The 15,595-nt window shown below is 39.3% G+C and overlaps 4 protein-coding genes across 4 annotated transcripts; 1 reads left to right on the top strand and 3 right to left on the bottom strand.

Annotated features, from left to right (window-relative positions):
* Positions 1–3,123: 3,123 nt before the first annotated feature.
* Positions 3,124–4,297, top strand: F4817DRAFT_362290 (alpha/beta-hydrolase; the record flags this gene model as incomplete). Its single annotated transcript, XM_049306515.1, has 3 exons — positions 3,124–3,452; positions 3,519–3,632; positions 3,700–4,297. 3 exons carry the CDS (start codon positions 3,124–3,126, stop codon positions 4,295–4,297), a joined length of 1,041 nt encoding a protein of 346 aa, XP_049154123.1.
* Positions 4,298–5,331: 1,034 nt separating this feature from the next.
* On the bottom strand, positions 5,332–6,316 carry F4817DRAFT_304291 (uncharacterized protein). The gene has a single exon (XM_049299833.1). The coding sequence runs from the start codon at positions 6,237–6,239 to the stop codon at positions 5,508–5,510; it is 732 nt and encodes a 243-aa protein (XP_049154122.1). The 5' UTR covers positions 6,240–6,316; the 3' UTR covers positions 5,332–5,507.
* A 2,048-nt stretch (positions 6,317–8,364) lies between these two features.
* On the bottom strand, positions 8,365–11,796 carry F4817DRAFT_353074 (uncharacterized protein). Its single transcript, XM_049305302.1, has one exon. The coding sequence runs from the start codon at positions 11,657–11,659 to the stop codon at positions 8,969–8,971; it is 2,691 nt and encodes an 896-aa protein (XP_049154121.1). The 5' UTR covers positions 11,660–11,796; the 3' UTR covers positions 8,365–8,968.
* Positions 11,797–12,242: 446 nt separating this feature from the next.
* Positions 12,243–13,917, bottom strand: F4817DRAFT_362287 (MFS general substrate transporter; the record flags this gene model as incomplete). Its single annotated transcript, XM_049306514.1, has 2 exons — positions 12,243–13,182; positions 13,244–13,917. The coding sequence occupies 2 exons, from the start codon at positions 13,915–13,917 to the stop codon at positions 12,243–12,245; spliced, it is 1,614 nt and encodes a 537-aa protein (XP_049154120.1).
* Positions 13,918–15,595: the final 1,678 nt, after the last annotated feature.

The raw sequence follows: 15,595 nt of genomic DNA, 5'->3' as shown, positions 1-15,595 counted from the left end.
ACTTTAGTAATTAATATTATAATTTTTAATATTAATTAAATCAATTTTTTTATTTTATTATTTTTATTAATTAAAATTAAAATATATAAAATACGATATAATTTAAAAAATATTTTATAAAAATATATAATTTATTAAAATAGTTATAAAAATAATTATAAAAATAATACGTAAAGGTTATAACATATTTTAATTAATTAAATATTAAGAAATAAAAAAGATTTTATTAAATACATATAAAAGATTATATATAAAAATAAAGTCGATAAAATATTAATAATTATTATATTAAAATTATTAAAATATTTAAAATAGTTTTTTATATAATATTTTTTAAATTATATTATATTTAATATATAAAACAATAATAATAATTAATTATAAAATATTAATTATAAAAGAAATAATAATTAAGTTAATAAATTAATTAATTTATTATTAATTTATTATAAAAAAAGTAAAACCTTTAATTAATATAAAAGTTTATTTAAATTTAAATTAAAATATTAAAAAAAGCAAATAACTTAATTATAAAAATTATAATAATATAAAAGAAAAAAAAAAAAAAAGAAATTATGCCAAAAGTATTTTTTTTAAGTTAATTTAAATCAAGTTAAATTAAATTAAATTTATTATAAAAAAAATAAAGTTAATTATATTATAATTTTTATAATTTATAATTTTTATACTTTATATATTTATTATATATTTAATTTATTAATAAATATTATAATTAATTTTATTATTATATAAAATTATATAGTTAAAAAATAAGATTTAATAATTTAAAATACTTTTAAAAATAATTAATTTAATTTTAATAAATTATTTAAATTATATAATTATACAATCCAATTATATAATATACAATTTAAAATTAAAAATTAAAATAAATTGCTATATTACAAAAGACTTAATTTATTACTTAATAATACAATTTTTTTTTTAAAAAATTTAAGATTTAATTTTTAATTGTATTATTTTTATTATTTTTTTAACTTTTATTTTATAGGTTAAATTTAATTTTATAACTTTAATTAAATTTAAAAAAAAGATTAAATAAAGGTTATATATTAAATAATTTATTTAATTAAATGACTTTATTTAATTATATAACTTTATTTGATTAAATAACTAAAATCCTAGTATAAATACTTTTTATAATTACATATATCCATTTTATATAACTTTAATTATATTAAATATAAGTTATTCCTTTCATTTATAATATCACTTAAACCATGGTATTAAATTTAATATAAAAGTTTAATTTAAATCCAAAACTGATAACTTTGTTTAATAATTATTTAAAAATCTTTAATTTTTAATTTATTAACGTTAATTATAATATTTTTATTAATATTAAAATTAATATTTATATAATAATTTACGTAAATAATTTATTTATAATTAAAAAAAATATATAAATTATAAATAAAATTAAAATAATATTTAATAAACGTTTTTAAATAATAAATTTAAATTTTTACCAATATTATTTAAATATTAAAATTAAAAAATATAAAACAAATTAAATTATTTATTTAAACTAATAAAATTATATAAATAAAATATTTATATTATATAATATAAAAAAGTATAAAATAATTAATATTTTAATAAACGTTTTAAAATTATAATAAACCGAAAAAAATTATATTTATTTTAAAAATATTAAATAATAATATTAATTTATTATAAATTTATTAATATATTTAATAATAAATATAAAATTTAACATTATTTATATAATATTATATATTAATAAATATTTAATAAATTTTATATTAAAATATTAATAAACCGTAAAAAAGATTTTTTATTATTTATAAAATATTAAAAATTTATATTTAATATATTATAATAAATTAAAATTTTTTATAAAATATTTTAATATTAATTAAACTAATAACGTTAATATTTAAAAGTTTATTTTTAATTATATATTTAATTTTAATAATAAAATAATTAATTAATTATTAAAATATTAAATTAATATAACGTTATTATTTTATAAAATAAAATATATAAATTAAATATAAATTATTAAAAAAAATTTTTAATTTTAAAAACTATTTAAAAAATTTAATATAAACTTTAAAAAAAATAAAAACAATATTATAATTAAAATTAAATTTTACGCAAATATTATTTATTATAATAATTAAAATATTATTACATTAATTAAAAATTTAAAAAATTATAATAAAATTAAATATATTAATATTTAATAATATTTTATTAAAAAAAAATAATAAAAAAAATAATATAATTAAAATATATTTTAATAAATTAAATAATAATAAACGGTTTAATTAAATTATTTTTTTAAAAAGTTTTTTAAAAGTTTTAAAAAATATTAAAATTTGTTTTAATATTTAATAATTACGTTTAAAACAAAAAAAAATAATATTAAAATTATTTAAAATTAATAATAAAATTAAAAAATTAAATAATATAAAATATTAATAAAAACATTTTAAAAAATTAATAAAAATATTAAAATAATAAAATTAACAAAAATATATTAAAATTATAAAATTAATAAAAATATTAAAATTACAAAAATATAAAGTTAAAAAAAAATATAAATAAAATTATTTAAATATTTAATTTACAAAAATATAATATATTATATTTAAAAAAAAATAAAAAATTAATAATTAAAAATAACGTTAAAATTTAAAACATATAACAAATAATTTAAAACTAATATTAACTTTTTTAATAAATTTTAAATAAAAATATTAAAATAAATAATTAAAAAATTATTTTTAAGTATAATATATAATATTTTAATATAAAATGTATATATAAAAAAAATTCTTTTTTTCACTTATATAGTTGGTAAATTAAGTCAATATATAATTACAGTTTATATACCGTATCTTTTAGCAATATTTATCTTACTTAATAGGCCTAGTTTCTACCCATGGTCGATCAATCCTTGTATCAAGACTATTGATGCTCATCTATTGAGTTCTTCTATCAAAATGTTAGGGTTGGTCACTTAAGGATAGATACATAGGTATATAGAGGTAGGTATGTTAGCAAATTTTGGATCTTAGTACTCCTCATCCTCATCCTCTCACCTCTAGCCGGTACTTGTCCATAGCAATCAATATGCTCTCATACGTTATGTCGGCCCTCATTCTCGCAGCAGCAGCTTCCGCCGTGCCACAATATCCGCAACTAGGATGCAGAGAGCTCTCGATACCCGTCACCGTCAGTGTTCCGCGTTTCATTGTTAACGCAACGGTCAACGACAACTGGGATGCGATCGCTTTGACACTGGCCCTTACGAGGCGGGACTTTAGCGAAAACACAGATCCGTTACCGATTTCTGGTCAGACATCTGAGCCCGTAGAAAGCAAGTTCAAGGTTGGGGCAACACTATGCGGGAGAGGAGGTCCTACGGTGGTTCTGACTCACGGCATTCTAGAATCTAAGCTGTATGTCTCATTTCACCTCAAGTTGAAATTATGAGATTATACGCATAAGTGCTGATACCATCATAGGTATTGGCAGCCAACATTTAAGGCATCGGAGAAATACAATTTCGTTAAGGCTGCCGTCGCTGCTGGATATTCTGTCCTCAATTACGACCGTATCGGTGTAGGGTCATCCTCTAAGTAAGCACAGTCTATATCATTATGAGTGGAGGCCACGGTTTTACTGACTTATCTTCCTTATAATTAGGGTGGATGCACTCTCGGATGCCCAGTTCCAAGTAGAAGCGGCTGTACTTGACTCACTGGTAGACTACGCGCGATATGCTACGAATGCCACGAAAGTAGCACTTGTAGGCCACAGCTACGGGGCGTATCTGACAGTTGCATCCGCGGCTAGCAAAAAGACCGCTGTTGACGCCATCGTACTTACCGGTTTCGCGGGTGGCTTTAAGTATTTTGGCCCCTTTCTCGCTGGGTCTGGCTTCAGAGTCGCACGGATTCAAGACCCCATTCGCTGGGGCGCTTTGGACTCGGGATATCTCACATCGGCAGACCTCTTTGCTGAGACGTATTCGTACTTCGGAGAGGAAAATGATTTCGAGCGGCGGGTCGCCGAGTGGTCTTACTTCAAGGGTAGTGAGCCATTTGCCGTGGGCGAGTTACCATCCCTTATTGCGAGCAGTCCCCTCGACTTCGCAGGGGTCACGGCCCCTGTCCTCGCTATCCAAGGGCAATTCGATCTATCAGGCTGTGGTGGTAACTGCATCGGCCTCCTAGATGGCCTCAAGGACGACTTTGCTGGCGCTAAGGTCGTGAAGACTGTTGATAATCTACCCGCGGGGTAAGTTCTACTGCGTTCAAGGATTAATTACCTAATTCATGCTGACTCTAGTTCACAGGCATAACCTCAACCTACATAAGGTCGCCCCACAAGCATTTGAAACTATTTTCAGCTTTTTGAAAAGTCAAGGAGTGTAATGTCTACCGTCTATTCATCCTGAAGCGGCGTCTTGGAAGAATATCTGTAACTGTTAATTTTCGGCCTTTACTTTCTTTATAATTGTAGAATCGAGGATCGCTACCGCAAGAAGTGCGAACTATTAGGTTTAGGAAATTACTGTTGAGATTTATTTATATTTAGACGGCCTACAAGACCGGCAAGATAGACTTAGAGGGGAGGGTTCATTAGAACATTTAGCGTAATAAAATACTGGTAGTGTTTGAATAAAGACGATATTAATCAGGAGATACTATCATTCCATTAGGTACCTCTTTAAGAGATATACACACTGTAAGCAATAATCTGGCTTTCAACTTTCCAAGCTGCTTGGCTATCAAATATTATACAATCCTCCATACTAGATGGCTTTATACTAGATGGTTTTTTAAATCCGTTTCCCTGATCCCGCACCCTGCGGGTACTTTAATACCAAAATCCTAAGCCGACTAACGGCAATATGTCTAATACATAGATAGTAAATGTTACATAGAAAAAGAGCATTTGACGCCCATTGCCCCTCACGCCAACGCTCGTACCATTACAGGTTGATCCTCGTTCTAAATGTGGGACCGTCCGAGCGTCGCCTTGAACTCGCTTCGACCCCGCCTGCGCCACCGTCATTATCTCAACATTTCTGGAGCTCTATGACAGTGATTCGGCCATGCGAGAGTCAATCTACGGCAATCTTGCCGTGCCTGAGCTAAGGAGCGTTTTGGTGCTTTCGAGCATCCGTTTCGAGCGCCCGTCGTGACTTCTAGTGGACACGTTTGTGGGTAAGCCCGGAAGCAGAAGTCGGTGTTTTTTTGTGTGTATGTGTGTGTGAATATTTATGAACTGATGGGAAGAAAGGCCGTGGCCAAGGAAGAAAAGGGGTATCCAGAGAGTGAGGGTAATAACTGTTTTGGTGTCGAAAATGATGCGTCGGCGTAGTAGTCACGTAGAGTGATGCAGTCCGACGGGGCGGTGTGGAGGATAGTGGCCGTTGACATTAGCCGTAGTTAGATAGTCTCCCTGTATAACCCGAGCCTTTTCCTCCCATCACATCCGGATGTTGCTTAGAACACAAGGTTTACGCCGTCTTCCGGATGCTCGTGGTAGGATCCGCCCAGTTGCCTGATTAGACGGCAACGTTCCTCCATGTTGTAAGTGTTGTTGATTCTGCCGATACCTCTCGACGACGCGTCTCCGTGTGTTGTTCTCAGAACCCAGACACCACCACCTGCGGGCCAGCCAACGTAGACGACCGGTTGATTGTATCTATCTGGACTCATGAAATTCCTCCTGTAGGCATCTTCACTCTCCCACCAGGTCGCTCCGAGCTTGCGCATGTTACCGCAATGAATATCCTCCTCTGCTTGATCCAGAGATCTCATGGCGATGTGGAATCGGTCTAGATTTAAAAAGTCAAGTTCGACAGCCGTGCAATGAAGCACGTAGATTCCTCCGTAGCTAGGGTATCCGCGCACTGCAGCGCCAGGTCCTACTCCGAATTGTGTTCGGAATTGAGGTTTGTCAAATACCATGAGGTAGTCATCTTCTTCTCCAGAGTCATAGATGAGATTTCGCGACTGCGCGTCTGCAGCGAAATCCTCGTCTGCGGAATCATAATCATCAAACCCTCGCGATCGAGAGCTTGACATAAGATCACGGGTCAGGCCATGAGCTCTTGAGCGACGGGCTCTGAAGGAAAATAGATAGCTTCCAGACAAAGCTGCAAGAAAAAAGATGGCGGGTGTTATGAGGGACATAATGCCCGGAGTAGGTTGTGTTCGGACTGTTGGAGACATCTTGGCTTGGAGGTCTACGGATTACACACCTACCTATAGGTACTCCCGGCTCCGGTAGATAAGCCCTAATAAATTCACATGGATGCAATATGGGATGCAATATCGATGCGATATAGATGCACTACGGATGCACTACGTGGTTATGCCCACGTCATCTAGCGGGTTACCAACTGTAAATGACTTGGGCTCTGACGCTTTGCCCAGTTGTGTTAGGTGTGTTATGTGTGTTATGTGTTACGTGTTATGCCACTATTTGCATAAAGAGCATTGAATAAAATGATTGGAAGGGCAAAAAAGGAAAAAGGGAAAAATACCATTCTTCACATGTTGTTAGGCATTGTTTGGCACCACATCCGAATTTCATCTCTCTAACGTAGGGCTGATAGGTAACCGAATAAACACCAAGGACACCAAGGACACCATGGTAGCCAATCAAATAGCCGCTCGCCCTTCGGCATAACTAACTTGCATATACGTGGCCACGAACAAAAAACTGTGCCACTTTTACTGTGCTTCTTATTGATCGCCTCAACTCCTCCCGCACAGCCATCGCGAGTCACGCAGGTACAAATCCTTACCCATGCCGAAAGGAAGCTATGACTTCATCAAGAAATGCCTTGTGGCTTTTTGACTGGTTGCCTCGTTGGAAGAAGGTAATCCAATGGCCCTTTGACGCCCAACACAAGAATAAGGTCCCGTGAGCTTTAAAAGTCTGGCCGCCAATGTTTACATTGATAAAAGCACTGTTTCCACTTATAGCTTGGCTATACATTGCATGCCAAGCATTCCGTTCATGTCTTTTATCCACGTCAATACGACCTAACTCTTTCGAAACGTTTACAGGGGCTGAGCGCGCAAAATTGACGAATGCTGGCGAGTATTTCGCCTTAGCGGAAAACTGAGGCCATGGAAGAATAAGTGAGACTCGCTCTAGAATCAATTGCGAATAGTGGGACATTATATGCCATTGGCTCCGAGAGAAGAGCATCATCACCATCTATCTAACAGTTTCGAAGCTCATGAAGCTTATGACTTACTAGCTATTATTGCAGATATTATAGGACCCTAACATTTCATAAGCTCGATGTAAAGAGTGAAGTATACGAGATAACTCACTACGGCTTCAATTGATACAGGGGGATATTTCCAGGACATTGGTAGCTATAGTACGCCTTTAGCATGTGTTCATACACTTGAAGCTTTACATGCGAAGAGAGAAATGTGATTAGACAATTGCTATAAAAAAGGAGGCAGCCCATATTAGAATGCGGTTTGTCATTGGTATCCAAGTTTCAGCTCGATCATAATCGCCTTCATCCGAAACTCACAGATGGCCATCTTGAAGCATGGCATTTGGCTCATTCGCGTGTCAGTGCCGGTCCCAACCATCCGGCTAGTCAGGAACAGTATCCAAGTGCCCTGATCCTCTACGAGATGTGTGCATGATTGGTTAAGGTGAGGTCCATTGGTTGCCTCCCATGTCCTCGGACCCGTTGTGTAAACTGACGATGATGGGTTAGGCTGCCTCGGTATAGACTTGATCCTTATTCGAGAGCCTTAGTACCTCAGACTCCACATAACGAGAAAGTAGAGAAATGAACAAAATGCTTGAACTACAGATAGGCTCCACTTACTGATATAAGACTATCCAAAACTTCGTGAGCTTTCTTGAGTTACTGGGGTCATACCTGACTGGGGCACCTCTATAACCTATTTACAGGTAGAGTCAAAACAGGTAAGTTGTCTATTAAAGTAGAGTATAGTCGGGAAGGTTTAGAAAGTGAAGACCTGGTAATTAACCCACTATAGGGTAGCGGAATTTGGAATAATAAGACAGCCACGCACGGTTCCTTAGGTAGGTATCTTAGGTAGGCACTTATATACAGAAACAGTACGTTGCTCAATCAATATTATAGTCTTATTATCGTCATAAGTTACTTATACTATAGACCATGTATACTAGAACTGGAGGTATAAGTGGGTGATTTGTAGATATCGGGGTTAACCCTGGACCCAGAATACCGTGGCCCGTCCTATCAGCTACGTTTGAGGTTGGCTCCGCATAGATAAAGACGGGATGGTTCTAGGATTTACGTATATTGCGGCTCATTTTCTTTACTAAGCCATCACCTCCACCCTGGCAAATAAAATGGCATCCTTGGAACCTCAACTCCCCCCCAGACCCCCAACTGTAAGGCAAAATTGCCCATTATAACCGTAGTGAGATCGTCTCACCACTATAATCTTCTATACTTTCTTACCAAACATATCCAACTTGGTTGTTCCCCTTGGGGACTGGCCGTCCATACCCACGGATACGTTGTGCCGCAGAAGTATCCACAACGCTCTCTAGGTAAAGAATCTCGGGCTAGGCCTCAACGGAGCTACCTATTCAACTAGCTTCTGGATCGATGGATGCTACCGTACCGGCGAAGAGCACTAGCGAAGAGCTGAACCATGGCCTTGGTATCGGTTCTAGAGCTAACACAGATGGATATCGTTACTAGCATATGGAAATTACGTGCAGGGAGTTCGAAAGGCCCACGATACGATCGCTCTACGGTCTATCACCACTAATGCGTGGTTTTATGCATATGACTATACGCTAGGGCGAAGGACAACACAATTACGGGGCAATTCTTGAGTAGAACAATACTAAATCATGTATCTACAAATCCTGGCCTTCATCCGTGATCCCTACATTGCAATTCCAGTCATATTCCATACCGTTAGTTATCAGCAAGCGAGAAAGATGGCAATGCGTTGTTCATGCGAATGACAGCACTCTTACTTTTGTCGGCAACCGGCCAGTTCTTGTACACTTTTTGCGAGAGCGATGGAGACATGTGCGGATACGAGGACTCGTCGAGTGTTCGGGACATGATGTTGAGAAGTTCCTTGTCGCCGGCCCAAGCCTTCGCGTCCTCGTATCGCTCATCATCCTTCTCGAATGACACTTTAATACCCTTCCGGCAGACCTTCTGGATGATCCCCCAAGATTGGACTAGACTTGTAGCATTCTTCCGCAGGGACGAGGTCACATCCTCCTTATCTACCTCGGCCATCCACTGGCACTTCTGAGCTTGGTCTAGAATCTTTATTACCATCGTATGGGCGGCATGGTCGTGTGCTTGCAGATTAAGGGTATCGTGGATCTGCGTCCAAATTTTTTGGCAAGTTTCCGCGAACGAAAGCCAGTCGAAGTAGAGATCCGAGGTTTCGGATACGATATAAAACCCTAGGTTTCCCAATATGGTGGTTATACGTCGGTCGGGATTAGACCAGGCCTTGCAGCACTTTTCTTCAACCGCAGGTGACAGTCCTACCTGTCTCGCTTTTGCGGCAATGGCTTTTGGGTCCCCAATGGCTCTTACAAGATTCAAAATCATGTCGTCAGTCATGACCTCGCCTCCACACATCCAGTTTGATAATATGCCGTCGAGCAGGCAAGGATTGGACGCCCACCGCCCCCTTTCTATGTTCAGCTTCGGTTTGGTAGACCTTCTGTTTCTCGCAAAGTTCGTTGCCATCACACCTGCAGCTAGAAGGAACTTCTTATGCGCTTCTTCCATTGATCCAGGCAGTCCGCCGACGAACATATTATCCAAATCTTGCTTTTGAAGGAAATATTCCATATCGGGCCATACTGGGTCGTTAGGATATAGAGAGCGGCCGGCAATATATAGATGCACCATACTCGTAATACCACGCCATGCCTCTTCGAATTTACAGCCGTAATTATGAGGTTGCTGATAAAGACCATACTTCAGCATGCCGCATTTCACGGGGTTGATCTTTAGGAAATAGTCCGGCTCCTGAATGAATTCCGGTATGTCAGGCTTACCCCTTAATTCGTCTAAATCGGGATGAATGGTCCATCCCGATGGGTCTCGTACATCACCGCCTACAAGCTTCCTACGGAAGTTATCTTTTAAGATATCCGATTCATAAGCAGCTAAGGTTGTTGCGAGCCACTGCGACGCTTGTCCGACGAGAACAAATGGCTCCTGGTTGAGCTTCTTGCCTCTAAACGCGGACAGCATGTTACGCGTGTGTTTCTTAACTTCATGAATCGGTTTCTCCGGCATGTCCTGGAGCTCATCTTGGATATCTAAGAGCAACTGGACGCCAAATGCGACCGACATGGGAATTGTCTCGGTCCTGAACATGAGACCAATCCCAGATGTGACTTCGTCGCTGGCGAAAGACTCCGCCATGGCCCGAGCTACACCTTGGAAACATGGCAGCATGCGCTTAATGCGACGGAAGTTCTCCGTAGCCCCGTCGGTAAGGGTCGTGTCTCCAGGAACCATATTCTCCCCACCCAGAGATTTGGACTGGTACAAGGAGTGCTTGAGGGCAGAATATATTTCCGACAAACAAAGCTGCCCATGACTGCAATCTATAACATGACATCGTGGCGACGGTTTCAAGAAGCTATCCAAGTCTTGGCCTTTGCTAACCATATCCTCCTCGTGTGTGGCATAGATGAAGATGTCAGGGAAATTCCAGACAGGATACGATGAGGAAGGGTATTTTTTCGGCCTTTCTATCATCAGATCTAGCTCATGCTCTGCTCTTCGAACAAGCTGAATAGCTGTGTTGGTGAGTAGAGAGGGCATAATGAGCTCCGCCACTCCCTGTCTGTATGCCTTCCAACTCCGTCGGATGCAAGAACGCACATCGTCGAGTTCCCGCATAAAGGCGAAGATGGCGAAGAAGAAATCGTCTTCAATATCTTCCTCGCTCTTTAAAAGCGTGACACGGGCGACGTCTGTTAGCTTATAGTCATTTTCATCCAGTTCGGCTGGGCGGCCCGGCTCCACATCCGGCCCCTGTTCCTGTAGCTCTTCGACTTCAAGTGCAGAAAAGCGATTGACCAAGTTGACTACCGGTTCTGACTCAGGAATTTCTTGTATCCGTTTCTTTATATGTGAAGTCCGTGCCTGTTCAGATGGGCGTAGAATTTCCCAGGCATTAGTGAGGACACCCGTGAAGTGTACATGGCTTTTATTGCTTCCTTCATCACTATGGGAATATGCCTGGTACCACTGTGTGAATTGCTTTCGGGTATTTATAACGCGACTAAACAGGTTGTCCAGCGCTTTGGGAATATTGACTTTGGGATTGAACTCAGCAATAGCCTTCGCCATACGACTAAAGTCGGAGACATTGATAGTATATCGAGGCAGAGTTAGACTCTTAGGTAAACTCGCCGATGTCCCACGAGCTTGCTTCCTGGCTTTCCCCTTAAGCCTCTTACTAGGAGCTGTAAGGACACCAGCCGTACTTGCAGGGGTAGGCTCGTCGATTTGATGCCCACATCTCCGATAGTTGTAAGCTAACCACCCCGCAATTGTCTCGGTGTCTTCCTTATATTGCTTATAAGTAGAGAATCGGTTATTAGTTGTCCACTCCATGATATAATGCTTGTCTGTCAGAGAATAGAAAGATGAAATAACTAGAGAATGAAGAAAACATAAGACATGAGGTTATGGAACACTGAAGTTGGCGGTGAGCACCAGGACCAGTAGCCAGGCAGTCGATATGTGCGCCGTGCGCTTATTATAGAGCAGAATAACCCCCACTGACTGGTTATTTCTGTCATATTTCACATCTCATATCTTCAGAATCAGAGCTGCTCCAATAGAAGAAGCTTGCATCTGGAACGCTTAGGTATTCCTATCTTGGAAATCAGTTGTTGTTTTTACGTAAAATCTTGGACAAGTTGGTTTTGGTCCCTTTGATCAAATGAAGTTTCGGTCGTCCTCGACATCACAGCGCCCAGGGCTATCTAGTGTACGCAGGCTGGTTGAGAGTCGAGGGGCCACGATAGATAATTATACGAGGCTTTAGGCATCTTCGAAGTAAAAAAGTTGTAGCCAAATTTTACGGACCCATTCACTTTACCAATATTCAACCGTAGAGATTGTATTTGACAAGAGTGATGCTATTTCTAGATTACCATGACAGCCCTTCCAAGTAGATTACCCCAACAATATCTCATATAGCGTCCTCTATAATAGATCCAAGCGCCGGTGGTGGTTTATCGTCACGATCGGTTGTCGGCGTCCGCACGAACAATGCCAGGATTAACATCATAATACATGATATTGATACTCCAAGGTATGGTAAACCAATCCAAACCCCACCTAATCGCATACCCAGCGTAAAAAGGCCTGCTAGGGCAGGCGTTGCCCAGATATTGCTTCCTACATCCAAGAGCGCCATGATGCTAAACAACCTAGACCGATGTTCAATGTCGATATGCGAGGTCGCGATACTTTTGATGAAACTTGCTGATCCGGAACCAAGAGACATAACAACAAGGCCAGCTACGAACACAGGTAAGGTCGGTGATACGCCAAGGATGAAACTACCTATAGCGTAGACCACGTAAGACCACCGTGCTAGTATTAGGTCACGGTCTTTCTCGTTTGCCACACGGAAGAATTTCGGTGTTGTTGGTTGAACGACCAATTTAGATAACACTGGAACGATTAATAGAACCACGACTATGTGAGAGATCCCGAAGACGGATTGAATATAACCAGTTTTGGCTATTGGGATATGGTAATGTTTCGAAATATACTGGACCATGAACTGGAGTGTACACATCACGACGGGCATCGACAAGAGGCATATGCAAAGAATGAGAGTAACAGAACCTGTTCGAATGATAGACAAGGAGTCTTTCAACTGGTTGAAGCTTCGTAATGCACGCGTTTTGAATGTTAGTGTAGACCCAGTGATATCCGAGCGCATGGGTTGGCGGAATGTTTCTGGGATAATGGCAATTAGAGCAGCGGTTAAGGCCCATAGTATGATGGTGAGCCACATAACGGGCCAAGGACCTGTTGTGGACATCACAGCAGATGCCAGTGCCGGTGAGACTAAGTTGCCCGCAAGACTTGCAACATGAATCCTCATGAATGCAATTGACCTATGAGTCGTAAGTAAAGTTACTGAACGTTGGAAGCTGGCTCATTGGATTGCTAACATACCTACTGGACTCTGGGACTATGTCGCTCACCATGCTGTACGTGCAAGCGCCTATAACTGGTGGACCTCCAAAGAGATGCGCTACAGATGATATCCAAATCCATCGAACCGGGAACGTGTCTGGAAACCAGCCCACAACCATGATCAATAGCACATGTAATATCATGCCTATTGCAGCGGTAGCATATACCGGTTTGCGGCCGATGCGATCGGCAACGATCCCCCAAAGAAGGGCAACAAGACAACCGATGCCAGAGTTAAGAGCCTCTAAAAATGCAAATAGATATGCTAACTCGGACTGTATAACATTCTCCTTGCAGAGCACCTCATCAATCGGTTCGCCCGAGGTTGGCGACTGGCTGTAGTATTCGTGGCAGAGAATGTCTTCATATATCCTCGTCATGGGAATCTGCTGGAAGCCACCGGCGAGAGAACCGACGAGGACGATCAAGTAGCAGAGGCTCGGGATGAGATTAGGGTTGTGCATCCATGATACGGTGTTTTCGGTGCTGGAGATAGAAGAGGTAAGCGTGGTTGACCTCGATCGGCCGGGCTTCCAAGCCGGGGAGGAAGCTAACGTGGGGGTCCCCTGAATCGTTGAAATCCCCGAAGTCCCCACAAGAGGAGTACGCTCGGTGACGGCGTTCTCGTCATCGTCGGGCGTTGGTTCACTCATTTCGGGGTCGAGTAGACCTTTCGGATCGTTCGCTGGTTTGATTGTATACATTGGGTTGAGTGATGATGAAGGTAAATCGTAAGCTGATCGTAAGGCTACAAGACAGGTTCATTATCTCCGACGTAGCCACCCACGCCAGGATCACATGGTCCAGCCTATCATATACCGAATATGTAGGAGGCTATCTGTGGCACATTATACAGGGGTAAGATGTATGCCAAGCTACATAATTCGAGACATAATTCAAGACATGCTTACAGGTACGGATTAGTGGAATCACACGTGGATTAATTCAGCGCACACATTCTGACATTCTGCTAACTTCTAATTGTTTTTACAGCAAGGATTTTCTACTCCCTGTTTCGATATATCTCCATATTTATATACTATACTATCGTGAAGTTCTTATATCTAGGTACCTACCTAACGTGTTACTTCTTATATCGTCACCGTGCAAATCGCACGAAGCTACAAAGTCGACACCCTTTGGTTCCTTCAATTCCATCGAACTACTTCCGACACCCTCTGCTGTCCTATGACGATTGCGACGAGCCGAGCGACAAGGAGAATTCTATGAAGGATGATATCCCGTTATATAAGCCCTTCGTGTCTACGAGATCCTCCCCGATTCGCAAGCTGAAAATCCTAGGCAAGGGCAATAAGGGACAGTAGTTGTCGTCATCTGTAATACATTCTCAGCAAGGGATAATAAAGTCGAGTCGGTCCGATGAAACAATGGGAGAAGACACTATGTTTCAATCAAGATCTCCGCCTCCATTGAAAGACGTACCCCTACGAGGGGACTGTGAAGGGGCAAGAATCAATAATGTGCCTATGACGTGGCTGTCTAAAAGTTGTCTTCGGCAGAGATGCTAGGCGTGAATTGGAGATATCGGAACCTACGAAGGCAGGAGAAGCATTGCTATGCGAAGTGATACGGCCCCCCCTAAACTTGGTCCTCTACGCCGGACGCGCTCGTATGGGATACCCCCGCGACTGTCAACATAGTGTCTCCCCCTGCAATAGCCAATTAGCTATTTTTTCTCGAGGGTGACCAACTACAACGCCTTAGGGCCCAAAAAATATATGGCGAAGAGTCAGAAGTGGCTTACGACGTTTCCCACGTCCTTATTTCAGGCTACCTAGGCATATCATGTTTAAAAAGGCCGAGCGGGTTTCTAGAACTCTTTGTCATACACCACGTCAGCGAGTATAATTCTCAAAATATGATATATGAATCCCGGCTCGCTGAAAGTTGCACCAGCTGCAGACTTCTAAAATTGAAATGATAGGTATTCTACCTCATTCTCGTAAAGTAGAAGACCGGCCTAGGCAAATGAGGAAGTCCTCGTAGTCCGATATGACCGACTGTCGTACCGGATCAGCCATAACCTGCCAGTTAAATTTACAGCCTATGTTATCCTTTCACTGGCATGTCAGCTACGACTCGATCACGGCCGGAACGGACCACAACCCTGCCGATAAACAGCAGAAATCCTGTTCATAACCATTCGTCCTGTGATCAGACTGGTTGGAACCCCGAAGGCGGCATTGAAGTTGATACGATGCAGTGAAGTTTAAGGCCAGGGATTGACTTACGCCGGTCCCGCAGAGCCTTTTCAAATGCCATCTACTATTGTTAGCGACGGTATTAGATACCTAATATTAATTAGGTACC

Source organism: Daldinia loculata, assembly GCF_022478755.1.
Source record: "Daldinia loculata strain CBS 113971 unplaced genomic scaffold F4817scaffold_90, whole genome shotgun sequence".
NCBI lineage: Eukaryota > Fungi > Ascomycota > Sordariomycetes > Xylariales > Hypoxylaceae > Daldinia > Daldinia loculata.
The sequence above is the reverse complement of the archived record's forward strand: the minus strand, read 5'-3'. Positions and strand labels throughout refer to the sequence as shown.

Excerpts from the sequence above, each read along its gene's own strand:
- F4817DRAFT_353074 (XM_049305302.1), bottom strand. The coding sequence starts at position 11,659 with ATGGAGTGGACAACTAATAACCGATTCTCTACTTATAAGCAATATAAG.
- F4817DRAFT_304291 (XM_049299833.1), bottom strand. The coding sequence starts at position 6,239 with ATGTCTCCAACAGTCCGAACACAACCTACTCCGGGCATTATGTCCCTC.